The sequence below is a fragment of the Rhinatrema bivittatum genome, chromosome 15 (genome assembly GCF_901001135.1).
Source record: "Rhinatrema bivittatum chromosome 15, aRhiBiv1.1, whole genome shotgun sequence".
NCBI classification, from domain to species: Eukaryota; Metazoa; Chordata; class Amphibia; order Gymnophiona; family Rhinatrematidae; genus Rhinatrema; species Rhinatrema bivittatum.
In genome coordinates this window covers 58,546,063-58,562,071 of record NC_042629.1, presented here as the reverse complement: position 1 = coordinate 58,562,071, position 16,009 = coordinate 58,546,063, and the positions used below count along the sequence as shown (strand labels likewise).

Here is a 16,009-nt window from a genome sequence, read left to right as displayed (position 1 = left end):
TTGGGTTTCTTGGCGTAAAGCCGAGAATCTTTCTTCTTTCCTAAGTCATTTTTGAGAGATCTGGAAATATCCTCACTTTCCTACCTGTAAAGGCATTGGAATTCTTAAAATAACTTTTCATACTGAATTCTTCTCATACTCTACGTGTAAAAAAAAAAAAAAAAAGAGAGACCCATAAAGTAGCTCTCTCAGAAACTTCATAATTGGAAGATTCAAGAAAAGCAGTCAAGTTGGAATCCAAAGCTTGATTTTGAGTAGGAGAGCGAGATGACAGAAGGTAAACTTTATCCATAGTAGGGGTAGAATCAGAGGAACATACCTTTAAAAGTTATCTCTTGTATATATTGGTAAGACAAGGAATTTCACACACTGCCTTTGGACCTGTTCTCCTCCTCTACACCAAAACTGTTGGATTACCTGCTGCACCTTTCGGATGCAGGCTTGAAAAGCAACTCTGTTCTGGTACACCTGAATGCGGTTGGGGCCTACCACCAGGAAGCGGGTGGGTTCACCCATCTTTATGCATCCCATGGTAGTTGCTTTATTTTATTTATTTATTTAAAAAGTATTTATATACTTTATGAGGGTTTGCTTCAGTTGAAACCTCCCCTGCGGCCTTCTTTGGTGTCCTGGGGTTTTAATGTGGTGATGGCTCAGCTCTTGAAAACTCCTATCAAGCTGCTGTGCTCTTGTGACCTCAAGTACCTGACCTGGAAGGTTATCTTTTTGGTCGTGGTCATATATGCACGTAGAGTCAGTGAACTTCAAGCCTTGGTGACATATCCACCCTATACGAAGTTCATCCATGATAGGGTGGTTCTGCGCACACATCCTAAGTTCCTGCCTATGGTGGTGACGGATTTCCATCTTAACCAGTCAGTCATCCTCCCCACCTTTTTCCCAGGCCTCATTCGCACCAGGGCACACGGGCTCTGCACAGCCTGGATTGTAAAAGAGCCTTAGCATTTTACTTGGAGCGTAAGGAGGACCATAGGCAGTCTACACAACTCTTCATCTCCTTTGACAGGAATAGATTAGGAGTTGCGGTGGCTAAATAGTCTCTGTTCAACTGGCTGGCAGATTGCATTTCCTTCTGCTAGATGGGACTGCAACTTGGGGGCCATGTCAAAGCTCATTCTGTCAGAGCCTTGGCAGCTTCAGTGGCCCATTTGAGAGCGGTCCCCTTGGATGAGATCTGCAAGGCTGAGACGTGGAGTTCTCTCCATGCTTTTGCCTCTCACTACTGTCTGGACAGGGTTGGCTGACGCAATAGCAGCTTCGGCCAGGCTGTCCTCTGGAATCTTTAAGCTATAGAACCCAACTCTTCCTGCCTTGGGCCCATGTTTTGGGTTCAGGCTGTTTCCCTCTGTTACCAATAGTACCACTGTTGTGCTCGTTGGCACCTGTTGATTTTGTTTGTGGCTCGGGAACAGCCTGTAGCTAAGGATTCACCCATGTGTGACGACTACCATCCTGCTTGTCTTAGGAGAAAGCAGAGTTGCTTACCTGTAAGGTGTCGTCCTAGGACAGCAGGATGTAGTTGTCATGAAACCCGCCCACCACCCCGTGGAGTTGGGTTTTCCTGTGTTTATTTTATTTTTTCGTAGTTCTGTCTTATGAGACTGAACAAGACCCTATGTGGATGCATGGATAGTGGCACGCTGGGCATGCTCAATGTGCCAGTCAAAGTTTCTAGAAAGTTTCTAGAAACTTTGACATAAGTTTTCCGTGCTGGGCTTCATCTGATGGTGTCACCCATGTGTGAGAACTAACATCCTGCTGCCCTAGGAGAACACCTGTTACAGGTAAACAACTCTGCTATAACGAAGGGGACATTTTCTAAGAAAATGATTGAAGTCCACCAATACTGAAAGCTAATTGAGCAACAACCAGAGCATGATCAGACAAAGGGACTTCAATCAATTCACTTGACAAGATGGATCCAAAAAATGATTCAGACAGAGGAATGTAGTTAAAATGTGAATAAATATTTTGCACATGGAAAAAGAGTATTCATAATCTAAATATAAAGTGTGCCAAGAATCAAACAGATGTAATTCTTTGGATAAAAAACCAATTCCAATATACTTTTGATTATTTTTCGGCATTTTGGCAGGCTTGCAGTCAACCAAAGAACGGATTGTTGTAAATATTAAAATCACCCCCAATAATCGAGGAATATATTTCCCATGAAGAAAGTTTAGCAGCCAAATTTGTAAAATAACTGTGAGAATAACAGTTTAGGGCATACAAATTAACTAGAATAATGTTTTGATTATATTTATTATCAGCAAAAGTATGTTCAACAATAAAACAGAGTATTTTTATTGGTTAAGATTTCCACGCCCATTGTCTGGTTGTAAAAGATGCAAAAAAACATTGGCCCATTCTAATTTTTTATGCTTTTGATCATCCAGGATGAAAGCAGTCTTTTTGCGAAGATCCATCAGTATTTTTGTTCTGCTTCATGGGAGAATGCAAGTCATCTGTGTTTAAAGAACAAACATAGTCAGAAAGACCGATAGATAAGAAATCAAATACAGTATATATGATGAGTGACCAAGGAGGATCTCCTCTCAAAAGCATGAGAAATCTAAACACTACCACCCATGTTAACTTCAAAAACACTGGCAAAAGCATTGGTGAGGTCCGACCACATACACACTCATAAACATACTTAACATTCATACAACCATCCCCATCCCAAAATTTCCCCCCATCTATTTCTCCAGCAGAGTATTTGGGAGTCATCTCTTCTTCACCTTCCAAGATTCTGCCTTGCATGTCACTTTTTTTCTCCATCAACACTATTCTTTTCCAAACACAATGGTGGGGGTTCTGGGGATTAACCAGAATCAAACTGGAACCGCATGAATAATAAATGTAGAAAGTCAGCTGCCCAATGTGCCAGTGTACAGATCACAATAATCCAAATGAGGTTAATGGATCAAACCATTGGTTCTCTGAATGATTTTACTTCATCTTTGCTAGTAAACAGACTGGTCTCGCTGTTACAGAAACCAAAGTGATGCTGTTCTTCTAGTGTAGCTGGGAACAGTATGGTATCAACTCCTTCCTCAACACAATCACAAGCATGAATAATTGGGAGACGACAGCTTACAGTTATCAAATGATAGCTCTCCTTTTTTTCTATAAGCCTTAAAAATATTAATTTTATCAATAAATTTGAGGAATTGTATCACTTGGCTTGGTTTGCGGTCAGATGATAAATAAGGCCCCAGCCGATGGGCGAGCTCCACTAATCTGGCACTCCTGAGTGTGATCCGCTGGTGCCTCTGGAAGCCCAATCTTGCACCAATGAGTTAAGGACCTCTCCTTGTAACACTTCAGGTAGACCCAAGAGTCTTACATTATTTCCTCTGCTGCGATTCTCAAGATCGTCGAGTTTGTCTTCCAGCTGCTGATTTTTCTTTTACAACTGCGCCACGATCATATCCAAAGAATCCAACCAGCCCTCATGCCACTCAACTTTCTGATCAACTATTGTGATGAGCGGGTGGTAATTCTCCATCTTTTCGTGTAGCTCATCTAAAGAAGACCACAGTTTTGTAATTTATCACTTACTGCTGCCAACACTGCTTTTGTAAACTCCCTTAACAAAGCTTCCAAGATTCCTTCTACCTTGAGGCCTGCTTCCAGTGCCATCTTGTCATCAGCCAACACGATTTTCTCCGTCCCCACTCTCTTAGGTCTACTCGACATCTCTGAAGACTTTTTATTGGCAAAACTGTCCATGGAGAGAAGCCAACAGCTGAGAAACAGACAGGTATGAAAGGTTAAAAAAATAGCTGAGATTAAGTGAAAATTGCCACCGATCCCCCCCTGAGAGCTTGGACTAGAGACGTCCGTTCAGCACTGCGTTATTTCCGGAAGTCATTCCCCAAGTTCCTTTCTAAGAGGCTAATATAATATGGTGCACAGTTTAACTCACGATTGTGTGCAGACTTTACTCTTGATGCAGCAAAGAGTTTTGCATGCAAAAAATGTGCATATAAAACTGTTTACTGTTTAGCCTTCACATCACATGAATATCTCATGCAGAGAACCCTGTGCAGTGAGGTGCACTGGCTTAATACTTGCTGTCTTAATGTTGACAATTTAATTCCTGATTGGAGGTGAGTAAAGTTTTCTCACTTCATCTGTGTCAGGAGTTAGATTTTCAAACCAGAAAACTTATAATGAGGAAATTGTGTTCTATATGCATAAGATGTTTTATGTGCACACAGTTCTTATGCATGCAAAACGTATCAACCACTGCTCAGGAAAAGCCACTGCAGCCCTCCCTTCCTGTTCCTCCCAGATTGTACCCTGTGCTCTCTTCTCCAGCCAAATCAGACTTTGTGCCCTGATCAATTTCACCTCCCTTCACCAAAGTCATGCTGATATTTCTTTGGCTTCCTATCAGTTGCAGCCACAGGAGGTGGCTTGAGGCTGGGGCTGCTGCTGCTGTCTACCTAAGAGCCTGCACTGCCTGGGACCCAGTAGGGGAGGAGTGGGGAGGAAAGCAGCTTGGGGCTCCTGCTGATAGCATTGTTTTTTTCCTAGTCTGCAAGAGTCTCCTTCCCATCCTTCCTCCCCTGGGTTAAAATGTGCTTTTAGCCTGATCAAGACTGCACATTTTAACTTGGGTTTGCTTGCTTACTGCATTGGAAGCTTTTTTTTTTTTTTTTTTTTTGCACGAGCTTTAAGAAAACTATGCTGAATTTCAATGCACAGTCTTAGTACATAGCTTCCTACATCAGGCCTCTTAATGCTCTGGCAGAACTTAAGTCACTTAGGGGGTGGCGGTGTGGGGATGGAGGATTTTTGTTTTAAATTGGAGCATTACGTATTGAAATGTTTATGCATAGCTATTGAGTTTATAGTATTTGTAGCTTATTACATTACATTTCATGATATGCCTTCATGTTAATAAACACCACCATCCCAATTGGCTCTCTTTAATGGTCTTGAGAGAGAGGCCAGGGGTTGAATGCAAACGAATTTTCGTTTCATTCCCTTGGGGGTGGTTTCTCTAGATCAGAGTTGAAATGTTTTGGTGAGAGCAGTATAGATTCTTAAACTTCTGCTTTCTGGGCTGTGGGTAAACTGGCACTCTTAACCAGTATTAATTAAATGTAGTCAAAATAACATTTCATGCATTCATTCATTCTTGAGTCTTTCTTGAGATGGGTATCTGCTTCAGCTGTTTTTGGTGTAATTTCTTGGGCCAATCACTGTCCCTATAATGGTGTCAACCTGTGGATTCTTAGTACCTGTCTGTCACTGTCCTACAGTAGAGCTTGAACTGTATGTGATTTTTTTTTTTTTTTTTTTTGCACATATTGTGAGCTGTTTTGTTTAGTTGGTTTGGTTTTTTTGTGTGGCATTTCTGACCCTCTGTGCCTTTCCTTTTGTGTTTGTCTCTCTCACTCCTTTCCTTAGTTTGCAGCGGGGCCTCGACCTGCCCATCACCAGGTATGGAACTCTTACCCCTTCATTAACACCCTAAGCCAGTCTGCAAAGAGGAAGGAGGTCTGAGGGTGGTGGGAGGTGGAAAAGGTCATCCATGTGTTCACTTAGTAGAATGAGACCATATAACTGTAAATGTGTAGAAATGTTTGCCTAGTTCTTGTTTACTTTGTAAAACCCAGCCAAAAGCATGGTGGTAATTGTCTCCTATTGAGACAATAGACTTACTGCTTTAAAGGGTGAGAGTGTAAAAAATAAAATCTAGGACTGGATAAAATTGTTCCAGATTTGATATTCATATTGTCCCTGAAACTGACCACCTTTAATTCTTAAAGCAGTCCCTCATACTAAGCCCTGCTCTGGCTCTTACATTTTTAATTGCCTCTTTAATCACTAGTCTGGGTAGGTCTTGCCTTAACTGCTGTTTACCCTTTATGGGAGAGCTTCAGAAAGGCATGTGCCCTGTATTGCTTGACACATGCATCACACAGTGTCACTAACTGTTCCCTTGACAAAAACAACCCCGAATTGTCAAAGCCTCTGTTAAATATATTTAAAAAATGTTTTGCAAACCTTTTAAGAATCATTAATCATAGAAGTTATGCCATATTGGTTTGGTTACTCTATGAGCTCCTGAGAATAGTAAATCACCTGCAGATGTTCTTATTGGTGTAAGTAAAGGTATCGAACAACTATTTCAAATAGAGAACTACAAGAAACTGATTCTCGAGCACTTTCAAAACACACACATTACAATGTCTTAAGGTGATGTTTATTGTTGCTTGGGCTGTTCTATGTGTATAATTTCTCTAAGTAAATTTTAAAATATACAGGTATACATTTTTGTTCTGGGAGAAAAAACAGACATGCCTGTGGTTTGGGTTTTTGTTTTTTTTGCAACTGTTTACCCTGGTTTTTGTATTCTATTCAACATTTGCATTTGTAAAGATTGGTGTTTGAAACGCATAGCTCGAATGTGCCCTGTAGCATTAAAAAATAGATGTAAGCAGTCCTTATATTTCCGCTTGTGATTGTATTTCAAATTGACCCAGTGTTCCTGTGATCTGCCCCAGTTCATAGCTCAGCAGCACCAAAATACAGAGCATGTTCAATGTAGTTTATTCAAATTAACAGGAATAAACATGATGCAGTGTACTGTAAAGACACATTTGTATTTGTTGTTAGAAATTCTAAGGGCCAGATTTAAGGATCAGGGAGAAAAAAAATTGCAAAAATCCTATAAGCCAGTTTGTGCAAATTTTTCAAAATACCCTTTTTCTTTATTTACACTTTCTTTATTGATACTAATATATTGTACAAAGTATTGAATGTTTCATAAAGCAGATTGCATTATTGCACTTTTTCTGACAAGTAGGTTCACCTGATGCACTTTTTCTTATGCAGGTGGGTCACATGACCAGATGTTGCACCAAGTGAAACTGATTTTCCAGAATTTTCAGATAGACTAAAACTCTTTACTTCTCAAATTCAGAATTTCCTATATTATAGTGGCTGCACAGCTTCTTTCAGTTTACTTTTTTTCCACCAGCTTAGCATCCATGGTTTCTGCAGCATTCATGCTTATTTTTTCTTGTGGTCTTGGCCAGAAACATTATTTTCTCCTCTTAGTATCCTGATCTACTTTTATTCCCCCTTCAATAAGTTGTATTATTTCTTGGATATTTCTGCTGAATTGATCACCTCCTAAATCCTTAGACATATTGGAAGGTGAAATATCAGAATGGTGTGCTACACTCACATGACTTCCTACTAACACTACCTGATTTGAGTATTTGCATACCATTTTGGAGGAGGATATAGAATTTGTTGACTCTCTTCCTCAAGAGAGGCAATGTGAATTTCATACCATTTTGGAGAAAGACAAAGAATGTGCAGAATACCTAATTTGGATCTCCTATGATGATTTTGGGGCACCACAAGAGCCTCTACAATAGCCATAGACACTCTCACACACTCGCGGCTGTGAGCTTAAGGCCTTTCTGAAGACATGCAGGCTTGCTAACATGCCATGCTGCAGAGGCAATTTTTTTGGAGATAAGATCAATGAAGAATTTGATCTCAAGAAAGACCATCAATCCATGCTTCAGACCCTTTCCTTTGCTGCATCTGAGCCAATGTTGGCATCCTGAATTTGCCAGAGTGGTTTCCTGAAGAAATCAGTCTTTTCCTTAAAAGAGAGATTACTAGAGGCCCTCTTCCCCAAAACAGGACACAAGACTTCACTACTGAGATCAGAAGATATCAAAGCCATCCAATCAAAATCAGGGTCAGGGTTTTGACAGGATCCATATGAAATAGAAATCCTTTCAGTCTCTGTTCTGGCAGACTTCCCTGGGGAAGGTAAGGATTTTTTGAACAGCTATGTCATCTGATCATAAGAGATGCTTACAGATTACAACTATAGAAATTCCTCCATCTTACCTGTTCAAAAGAGCATATTGCTTCATACAGAGCAGAACTTGCTCAGGTTGGAAATCTTCATCTTGCTCACTTGCAGTCAGATCTGTAGGAGAAATGGCAGAACTTCTATTTCAGGTATTTCCTTGTCTCCAAAATATATCCCTTGTATACCTAAGTACCCGGAACAAATTCCTGAAAAGGGAACAATTAATATTTCCCTGGGCACTATTCTTCCACTTCTAAACAGAAGGAAATGTCAAATGCAGGGATTCTGTCTCTCTCTCTCATACCCGCACACCTCCAAGTCACAGGCGCATGAACTCTTCCAAATAACAGGCAGTATTTAAGATTTGTAATGGAGGCTCTGCACTGCCTTTTGGTCTTATATTAGTTCCTCAGATATTAACCAAATGCCCAGCAGACATTGTGGTTTATCTACATAAACTAGGGTGAGGGTTTCTGTAATTGGATGATTGGCTGATCAGGTGGGTATCTTGGAGGCATATTAATAAATGCAAGTCACTAGGATTAAGTCATCAACTTCCACAATTCTTATCTAAACCCCTCATGTCTGCTAAGATGACTTGGGCTAGGGTCTGTATTCCTGCAAACAGCTAGCCGACATTGGAGTGAATTTTCAAAGGAGTTAGAGTAAAAGTAACATACATTGAGTAGCATATATTATATCATTTTTCAAAAAGCCCATTTACAAGTGTAAAGTCCATTTAAGCACATAAAACCTTTTGAAAATCCAAAGGAGTTATTTGCGTAAAAATATCAAGTTTCAAAAGCCAATTTATGTGCGTAAAACCATTTGAAAATTACCTCAGAAAACTGTCTATAGTGGGAAGAGTAATACAGAGCCACCATACATCAGCATGGTCCATGTTCAGATTGCTGGGCCTTTTGGCCTCCATGGTGCATGTGATTCCTAATGGCATGCATTCATACGAGGCAAGATCAATAGGTCATGACATCTCAGTGGAATCAAGCCATCCAGAGTCTTCGGGATAACATCTATATTACAGAGGGGCTTTACCAGTTTGACCAAGGGGTTTCGCTTCCAAATTTCCATTCATTAAATTGTTCTCATCACAGATGTATCTAAGCTCAACTGGGAGTCCTTTAAGAGGGCCTTCTCAGGGCCCCTGGTCCCTCCAGGAAAAAATTCTACACACACATCATCTCCTGCAGTTAGAGGTAGTACTGAACACTGTAAAGACGTTCAGAAATCAGATAGCCAAGGAAATTGTTCTTGTCCGTGCAGACAGTCAAGCAGTTAAGTTCTACCTCAAGAAGAAAACAGGCTCTCGCCTCTTGTGTTCTTTCATTTGGGTTTATTACTCACCTTTTTCAATAAGAAATTTACCCAAAGCAGGGTACATCATTTTAGAAAATTAACACACAGACCCATGAATGTAGTAGCTTAACAGTTCTAGTAAGTTTTGTGAAACTGGATGTGGAACTGGGCCTTCTCTCAGGGAATGGTCCTCAGAGCTACATACATGGCAAAAACGGACCCCAGGCGAAGTCCCTGAATCAGAATGTGTTAAGTAATCTTCCTCTAGTGTTCTACATCCAGGGTGGATCTGTAGGCAACAGTCCTGAACAGGAAGCTTACCTGAAGGAGTTCTGCAGTCTCCACCTTTATTCTTTGGGGGACAGATTTTCTACATATGTATTCATCATTATCCCTACATGTGAAAACCTTAGTAAAACTTTAAAGGGACAGAAAGCTTTGATCATTCAGTTTTCCAGTCTGCAGGAGCTGTTGCTTAGGAAGCTAATCAAGTTGGGGTCTGACCAAACATAGAAACTTAGAAGTGACGGCAGATGAAGATCAAAGGCCCATCCAGTCTGCCCAGCAAGCTTTCACAGTTATTTTTCTCATACTTATCTGTTACTCTGACCGCTGAGGTCAGGGCCCTTATTGGTAACTTTTTGGTTCAAATTTTCCTTCCACCCCTGCCATTGATGTAGAGAGCAGTGCTGGAGCTGCATAAAAGTGAAGCATCAAGCCTAATTGATATGGGGTAGTAATCACAGTAATAAGCAAACTACTCCCTTGCTTATTTGTTTACCCAGCCTGTGCAATTTAGTCCTTGTTGCTTGTCTTAATATAAATCCTCTTTTCTTCTTTCCTCCTGCTGTTGAAGCAGTGAGCTGCGCTGTATATGTATTCAAAGTGAAGTATTGGTTCGGGTTAGTAACCGCTGCAACAAGCAAGCTACTCCCACGCTTATTTGTTTACCCAGACTATGCAATTCAATCCTAGTTGGTAGTTGTCTGAATGTAAATCCTCTTATCTTCATTCCCCCCTGCCGTTGAAGCAATGAGCTGCGCTTCTATATGTATTCAAAGTGAAGTATCAGGCTTAATTGCTTCGGGGTAGTAACTGCCGCAACAAGCAAGCTGCTCCCACGCTTATTTGTGAATGCAAATCCTTTGTCCCACATTTCCTCGTGCCGTTGAAGCATAGAGCAATGTTGGAGTTGCATTAACCGTGTGTATGTTTATTGAATAAGGGTATTAATCACCTGGTAGTAGCCGTCATTCCCGCAAGCCACCCCCCATGCCTCTTCTCTTCATTCACATCCTCAAGACTTTATGGATCCACAGTGTTTATCCCACGCCCCTTTGAAATCCTTCACAGTTTTAGTCTTCACCACTTCCTCCGGAAGGGCATTCCAGGCATCCACCACCCTCTCCGTGAAGAAATACTTCCTGACATTGGCTCTGAGTCTTCCTCCCTAGAGTTTTAAATCGTGACCTCTGGTTCTGCTGATTTTTTTTGTAATGGAAAAGGTTTGTCGTTGACTTTGTATCATTAAAACCTTTCAAGTATCTGAAGGTCTGTATCATGTCACTCCTGCTCCTCCTTTCCTCCAGGGTGTACATATTTAGATTCTTAAATCTCTCTTCATAAGGCATTCGATGAAGATCATACACCTTTTTGGTCGCCCTTCTCTGGACACGCAAAACCAGGGATTGGTGCTCCACACCATCCTCTCTTCCACAGCACTCCTAGCCTGAATGTTGAAATGGATATGATTTAGTCACTTGATATTTCATATGCCTTCTAGAAAGGAGTCAAATAGGAGCTCTTAGGGTTTCCACTGGAGGTGGTTTGCCATCAAGTATATGAGCACTGGTCTAGACTGCTTCTCCTGCCCCATGTAAAAATGTCTTGAATGCCTTCTATCTCTCTGATCAGTTATAGTTCAAAAGACTGTGGAAAGTTTGTTCCTCTTGTCACCACACGTGTTTGTATGATTTGGTCAGCTACTGTCTTCAGAGAACACCTGTTACAGATAAACAACTCTGCTTTCTTAGATCAACTTTTTAATAGTTTTTTTTTGTTTACTATCTCACTCTTTTGCATTTATATCTTTTCTTAATTGATCTCATTACAGCTCTTTACCTTAGCATATACTGATGGAGACCAGATCTTTAGGCTTATACATTATATTAGAGCGAAAGTTTGCAACCTTTTTGAGCCAGGTGCTCAAATTAAGGCTAAAAAACAAACAAGGTAGTTGAAACTCCATGTTGATTGCAAAACATATCGCCCTGAGGGATGTGTTTGCCCCTGATTCAGGCGATGCCGAAATACTGACCAGTATTGGGAATGGGGTTTTGAGTGATTTCAGTTGTAATATTTCAATAACTTTGAATAATAGTTAATATCTGGAATAAGGTGTTGTATGAGATTCACTATTATTGGACTCTGAAGAGATGTACAACAGTGAGTAGGTCAATGTCTGAAAATGTATTTTGGGAGTCTGTTGTGGATGTGGTGGCAAAGAGACTATTAAGTATTTTTTCATATTAAGTTTTATTCTCATATAACCAGCATCACCTTGTTTTTTGACAAGTATTCATTTAAATGTTTACAAAAGGTGTTTTGGTGAATACATTTTGAAAAGAGTTCCAGAGTAGATTGAGATAATGTTAGCTTTTTGCTGTATATGAAAGGAAACATCTGGATGAGAAGTTACATTTAAGCTCTGATACTCCTTGCTCCTTATTTATTTTTTTTTTTGATTAATCATTATTCTGTTCATGTGAATATTATCATATTCCACTTTTTTGATGTGCTGAAAATAAGGCAACATATCTTTTAGTGATGATGCTGGGCCATGAAGGGGAGCATGCTCCCGCTTCCTCTCCCAGTACAGTTCCCGATGAGAAATAGTTATGCCATTCTCCCGAAAGACTAGGCTCTTCAACTCTGTTCTCTTTCGCAGCTACCTCTTGAATGCTGGTATTGTAAGCAGTTTTAAAATATTGTGGACTGGATGTGCTAATCTTGTGCATTTGGAGTAGTTGGCCCACAAGCTCTAAAATTGTTCATGAGGCTGACATTTAGAACGAAACCGGCTGAAAGGGCGTTGCATTCCACCATATGGAATGTGTACCAAGAGTTGCCAGCCTCTGTATTAGCACATTCCTCTGGACCAGCCTCCAAATGGGCACATAGTCTGAGTGCTTTTCTCTGTTTAGCTGTCACTTTTCCATAGCAAATGTGTACCATATCGTGTGAAACCACAATTCAGTGGTTGGTCTGGATGGAGAGTTCCATGATTTTTCTAAGATGCACTTGGTTGCTATAAGTAAATTCTGGGGTCCAAGACTTAATGAGCTTCCTAAAATAATTACTGAAAGTTCAGTGGAATAGTTATACCTGTGATTTCACATATGCTGAAAATTACCTCTTTCCAATATATTTTAGTAACTGGACATCCCCATCAGGTATGTATGAAGGTACCCTGTTCTCTGCACATGTCACATACTAGCAATATATAATCCTAAACCATATTGCTTGTATTCCCACACTTAAATAATTTCCCTTAAAAGCCGCCTTCCATATTTGACTCTACTTTTCTGTTGAAATTGTCTATTTTAAGACTTGTCTCAAAAATTTCATATGTAAATCAGGTGTTACTCCTTGGGGGGGGGGGGGGGGGGGGGAATTCTGAGCACCAAAACTTAAAATTCTGCAAACTTTATATTGGTCAAAATAACACAATTTACATGACAGTCTTTAAGTAATTACATTTTCAATTAAGGTAGAAGAAAGCTACTAGTTAAAGATGCAGAATTTTAAATATTTTGAGCAGAGTTTCCCTAGAAATTCACTGTAGGAGTGTCCCTTCCACTCGCTCTCCCTACTCCCCTGGCCACTTTGCCCTCTCAGGCTCCAACTCCTTCACCTGCCAGTATCTCTCACCTCCATCTCTAGACTCAACCCCTTCCACTCTATCACCAGTCCCAGTTTGACCCCATTCTCAGTACTGCCCCTCAAAGAGGCTCCCTCTGTTCCTCTCTCTCTCACACACATATGCTCCCTCTCTCTAGTGCACATTCACACACCCTCATACAGGCTCCCTCACTCTCTCGCGCACACACGTCCCCTCATACAGGGTCCCTCTCTCTTGCATGCACACCCTCACAAGCTCCCTTTCTCTCTCATGAATACACCCTCTCACAGACTACCTATGACTCTCTCACGCACCCCTTCACACAGGCTCCCTCTCACACATACACAATCCCTTCACATAGGCTAGCACCCTCACATACACAGGATCTCTTTTTCATACACACCAGCTCCCACTCTCTCTCTCACACACACACACACACACACACACACACACTCCTTCACAAGCTCCTCTCTCACACACATATGCTCCCTCTCTCTAGTGCACATTCACACACCCTCATACAGGCTCCCTCACTCTCTCGCGCACACACGTCCCCTCATACAGGGTCCCTCTCTCTTGCATGCACACCCTCACAAGCTCCCTTTCTCTCTCATGAATACACCCTCTCACAGACTACCTATGACTCTCTCACGCACCCCTTCACACAGGCTCCCTCTCACACATACACAATCCCTTCACATAGGCTAGCACCCTCACATACACAGGATCCCTTTTTCATACTCACCAGCTCCCACTCTCTCTCACACACACACACACACACACACACACACTCCTTCACAAGCTCCCCATATAAGCTCCCTCTCTCTGGCACTCACACTCAAGTACCCCCCTCCCCCCCACACACACACTCTCACCACCTCTGCTGTCTCTCTCTCCCTGCTCTCTCACACACCCTTCCCCCTCCTCCCTCTTCCTCCCCTCCCCCTCCTTTCTCATCATCCCCCTCCTTTCTCATCCTCCCTTTCCCTCCCTCTCCAATCCCCCTCCTCACACACACACACACACCCTCTCTACACCCATTCACTCTCACCGGGGCCTTCATCTTCACCGCAAGTGGAGCGGTTCCGAAGGCTCGCAGGGACCTTCATCTTTGCCGTGAACAGTGCACCCCGTTTGCGGCTTGCCAGGGTCTCCTCTGATGTTTTCTACGCAGTATTTGGCAATTCAGCACCAGAATATGCTTAGGCTGGAAATAACCTCCCTCTGGCAGACCAGAGCGGTTGTACATTAGAGGAGAGGGTGAGATTTTACTCTTAAGTATTCCCAAAAGAACAAGACCTAGACCCAAGGTCTTAAATTCTTGAAAAGAGAAAAGTTCAAGACTGTTACTGGTTTCCATAATTTACCTTCCTACTACTAACTCAAAATGACTTCCGAACAATTCTACAGGCACTAATTTTCTCCAGCACGGATTACTGTAATGCCCTGCTGCTAGGACTACCAGATACTACGTTAAGACCGCTTCAAATATTTCAGAACACAGCAGCTAGAATACTAACCGGAAAAAGGAGGAGGGACCATATAACCGAAAACCTAGCGGAACTACATTGGTTACCGATTGAACACAGAATTAAATACAAAACCTTATGTACCATCCATAAACTAATTCATGATGAGAAATCAGACTGGCTAAACGCAGCATTACTGGTACACGTCCCACACAGAAATCTTCGATCAGCAAATAAAGCACTCCTAACCATCCCTTCAGTTAAAACAGCAAGACTAACCCAAGTGAGGGAAAGTGCCTTATCATTAGCAGGACCTACAATTTGGAACACAATGCCTCGAGAGATCAGATTACAAAGAGATCTCAAGGCATTTAAGAAAAGTTTAAAAACATGGCTTTTTAAACAAGCATTTTACAAGGAGACGGGAGAATAGAAATTATTCAGGAATAAGCAGATAAGCACCGACACACAGTACTTAGGACGATACAGTAGAGTAGTCTATGAACCCCACATCACAACTAGCATATTGATAACACTATGTATGATAAATTTACCCGTAAAAGTACCTTCAGTACACTCGGTCATGACCCACTTCTCTAAAAATTATTTTGTCTAATGATATATTGTAACCGAACCTTTGACGGCACCTGTTAGAATGTACTATAGTACACTTTTACCTATATTAAATATGTGCCTACATGTAAGCCGTTGCGATGGTATATAACTTAGCGACGGTATAGAAAAGATTTTAAATAAATAAATAAATAAAAAAGAGGAGACTGGCTATGTTCCCTGAAGCTATAGGTGGCCTATACCCATATAGCGATACATCCTAGTCACAGGAAATATTTCAGATTCAAAATTAGAGGAACAGCACTTTCAGTAATACAAACTGCTTTTTGGGCTATTTTTAGCACCATGGTTTTTTATAAAAGCTTTCATGTCATGCCATTTCTGCACAAGCTGGGGGTTTGTGTGTTTCCCTGCTTGGTCAATTGGATAGTCAAAAGCACCAGCAGCAGGTGAATTCACACACAGCACCATCTGGGTGCTATAATCACTAGAGTTTGTCTTCAACTCTGAGCCTGGCACCTCAGTTGGAGTTTTTAGAAGCCAATGATAGCATATATCAATTTAGGCCTTATATCTTAATACAGTTTACTGAACTCCCATGGCACTTCTCCAGATGTAACAAGCCCAACTGATCCTAAAATCTCAATAGATCCAAGTTACTCTGTATATCAGAGAGGAACTCAGAGAATTCAAGTCTTGATGGTTCTTCCATTTCAATTTGGTTTTGAGTTTAACCTTCAAATTCCTCCTCACCAAATTGTCCTAACAAGATATATTTCCAGTCTAGGTTAGGGAACTCTCCTAGTACTCATAATCTCTCTAGAAGTTGCACATCAACCTACTTGGAGCTACTGGCAGTTCTGAGTGCTATAA

The 16,009-nt window shown here is 41.2% G+C and overlaps 1 protein-coding gene across 8 annotated transcripts in view; it reads left to right on the top strand.

Annotated features, from left to right (window-relative positions):
* Positions 1 to 16,009, top strand: part of EIF4G3 (eukaryotic translation initiation factor 4 gamma 3) — a 523,222-nt gene that overhangs the window by 244,614 nt on the left and 262,599 nt on the right. For 4 of the 8 annotated variants that reach the window (XM_029579174.1, XM_029579171.1, XM_029579172.1 and 1 more), the window contains exon 5: positions 5,446 to 5,478. The exons of 2 other annotated variants lie outside the window; for them this stretch is intronic. In XM_029579174.1, coding sequence (XP_029435034.1) covers positions 5,446 to 5,478 — 33 coding nt within the window. Of the gene's footprint in view, positions 1 to 3,710; positions 3,788 to 5,445; positions 5,479 to 16,009 lie in introns of all 8 variants that reach the window. 2 more of the 8 variants (XM_029579177.1, XM_029579176.1) reach the window with 1 other exon arrangement.